This window comes from Sardina pilchardus, chromosome 6 (genome assembly GCF_963854185.1).
Source record: "Sardina pilchardus chromosome 6, fSarPil1.1, whole genome shotgun sequence".
In the NCBI taxonomy this organism is placed as follows: Eukaryota; Metazoa; Chordata; class Actinopteri; order Clupeiformes; family Clupeidae; genus Sardina; species Sardina pilchardus.
Genome location: NC_084999.1, coordinates 28,365,067 through 28,367,566, shown reverse-complemented (window position 1 = coordinate 28,367,566; position 2,500 = coordinate 28,365,067). Strand labels below are relative to the sequence as shown.

Below are 2,500 nucleotides of genomic sequence, written 5' to 3'. Positions count from 1 at the left end.
GAGAGATGTAGAGTGACTGAGAGAGAGAGAGAGAGATGGAAAGAGAGAGAGATGGAGAGTGCCTGAGAGAGAAAGGGAGAGCACATCGATATACAGTTGTTTGTCCCTCAGAGAGCATTTTCCGACCTAATTGGCCCTCGGTCATGATGTGCCCAGTGAGAATGTGTCTCTTGTGGCTTGTCTGTGTCTGTGAGCTGTGAAAGCTAGCGCATCTCAGTTCTATTAAAAGGACTCGCTTTCACCACCCAAGCATGCAGCGCTGTAATGCTCCGAGCAGCTCCCCAGCCATAAGTGAAAAACAAACTGTGCTCGGCTGCTCTTATATATACAAACTATCCTGGGTCGCCTCCACCAAGACCTCTTTGTTTGTTTGTTTGTTTATTTATTCTGGAGGACCTGGAAGTAAATGATACACAATCTCTTCCATACATAAATAATAAGACTTATGTTTTTTTCATTCATTTTCAGTGAATGGCTGAACTAAAGTCGTAAGTCACAGAGTTTCTGGGTATAGGTTCCTCCAAACTAGTTACTATTTTATAAAGTTGCTCATCTGGCATTGGCCTTGCAATTGTCTCCTGGGGAGACATGAACTTGGGAGTCTCAGCACATACATAAAAAATCAAACCTTTTGCTACCATTGCCTGCTCATGTTTACAGTGTTGCTCTCAGCACAAACCTACCTTGAGGCTATGTCTGTGTGCAGCCTCCAAGATGGCCGGCACAATGTCCTCCGTCGGTTCTCCATTGTCATCGGACAGGCCAGGGGGATACCAGGACACCACCACCACTCCTAACAGTGAACAGAGCAATGTGCTGAATGAAGGTCTAACACATAAGAGACCATCAGTACTGCATCCCAACTGCGGACATCCGGTCCACTCATTCTCAGTGCTCCTTACATTTGCCCTAAACATTTTGAGTCTGAGTTTCCAAATGTGTTGCGCTCACTGGAACCCCAGGCCAGGGGTATTTAGCAATTCTAGTTTCACTGTAATGATAATGCTGCCATGCTGGAGGGAAAACCTTCTGGACCATTATATAATTGCATAGGTTATAGCTCCTTTACACGCCATGTCGGACGTTCAGTTGAATTTACAGAATAAGTTCAAGAATAAGTTTTATTAAATTGCTTCTTGGCTTTTCATTTCTCCAATGCGTCCCGGAAGAAAAACATCCGTCACATAGCAAACCGAAACCTTTCACATTTGTTGTGAGCATATTTGAGCTATCGCTTTAATTAAATGGACTTGTTTGGCGTCCTCAACTTGGCGTTCCGTGGCCCATCTGTCAGGGTCAGTGTAAGTTGCTCAGAGTGGATACAATAACCACTGAAGCCGATGCGGCGAAGAGGACGCCCACGCCGCTGTCTAAACCCTTGTAGGGATGCCATAAATGTTTAAATTCCCAGCTACAGGCCACAGAACACCACAGCTGCACATTCCAACCACTTAGGCTCAACACTGTTTTCTCCAAAACCACTAATGTGCGCACAGAAAAGACGCTTTGCTTCTGTTGCTGCTTATTAATGTGTGTAACTCTCGAATCACTTGGTTATTTAAAGTACTGCGGCTGATGGGCTAGTTTGAGCACTGAACATGATTGGTAGGCTATGTTAACGATAGCCTAAATTATCCCCTCTTGTTATCGTTAGTCACTTTAATCATCTTACCACTTGAAAACAACAGGAGACCTAAAACTTAAAAGCCAGGGCGACGACTGTTTATGCTCCTAGGAGCTGTCCTTTCCAAAGGTGCTGAATTCACTGCCAATCTTACTTGTTCAGGTATGGCGTGAGCGTGAGGTGTCTTTGAAAAGTCGTCGCTTTTTCACAATGCAATGCCGTATAGTCTAAGAGCACAGGCTCTTTGTACATAATCACGCATAACACATAGGTCATACATGGGTCAACAGTATGGACATGAGGGTCGGCATTCGGCAATACCACTGTTTGAATCGGTAGGGAATTATAACTGCACCTTTAAACTCTACCTGCTCCCGCTGCTTCGATCTGTTCCATGTGAGACTCCACCACCTCCGGTTCCCGAGAACTGTACGGACCCAGCTCTGGGTAAAAGCTTGAGCCGATGTCGTCTGGAGGAGTGTGCCTGCCTGTGGGGTAACTTGCGGCAATCTTCGGGTCCCAGTGTGGAACCAGAACATGGTCCCAATGCAAGTATTTCCCATCCAGTTGTGGGTTTCCATACCACATGTAATAAAATATGTGAACGTCGTAAAAAATACCTTTGTCCTGGCCAGAGTTGGAGAGAGATGCTTTTGTGTCGCCGGCACCAACCCGAGCGTTACCCGGAGAGACTGCCCCACCGCTGGACGCTGAGCGACGGTCAACCTTCCCCCCGACCCCTGCCATGAGTTCCAGCCCTGGGGCCAGGTCCGAAAAGCCCTCGCTGGGTTTCAAGGTTCGCAAACCCATAAGGGTCCCGAACACAAAGAGTGTGAAGAGGAAGAGAGCCATACACGCTTTCCGCCTAAGCCGGGC

General features: G+C 46.9%; 1 protein-coding gene across 1 annotated transcript in view; it reads right to left on the bottom strand.

Moving 5' to 3' along the window:
* The window catches only part of LOC134083136 (glycoprotein endo-alpha-1,2-mannosidase-like protein), a 15,327-nt gene that overhangs the window by 12,824 nt on the left and 3 nt on the right, over positions 1-2,500 (bottom strand). Inside the window, exons 1-2 of the mRNA XM_062539302.1 lie at positions 1,993-2,500; positions 684-793 (exon numbers count right to left, since the gene is read on the bottom strand). The exon at positions 1,993-2,500 is cut by the window's right edge and continues 3 nt beyond it. Coding sequence (XP_062395286.1) covers positions 684-793; positions 1,993-2,500 — 618 coding nt within the window. The remainder of the gene's footprint in view (positions 1-683; positions 794-1,992) is intronic.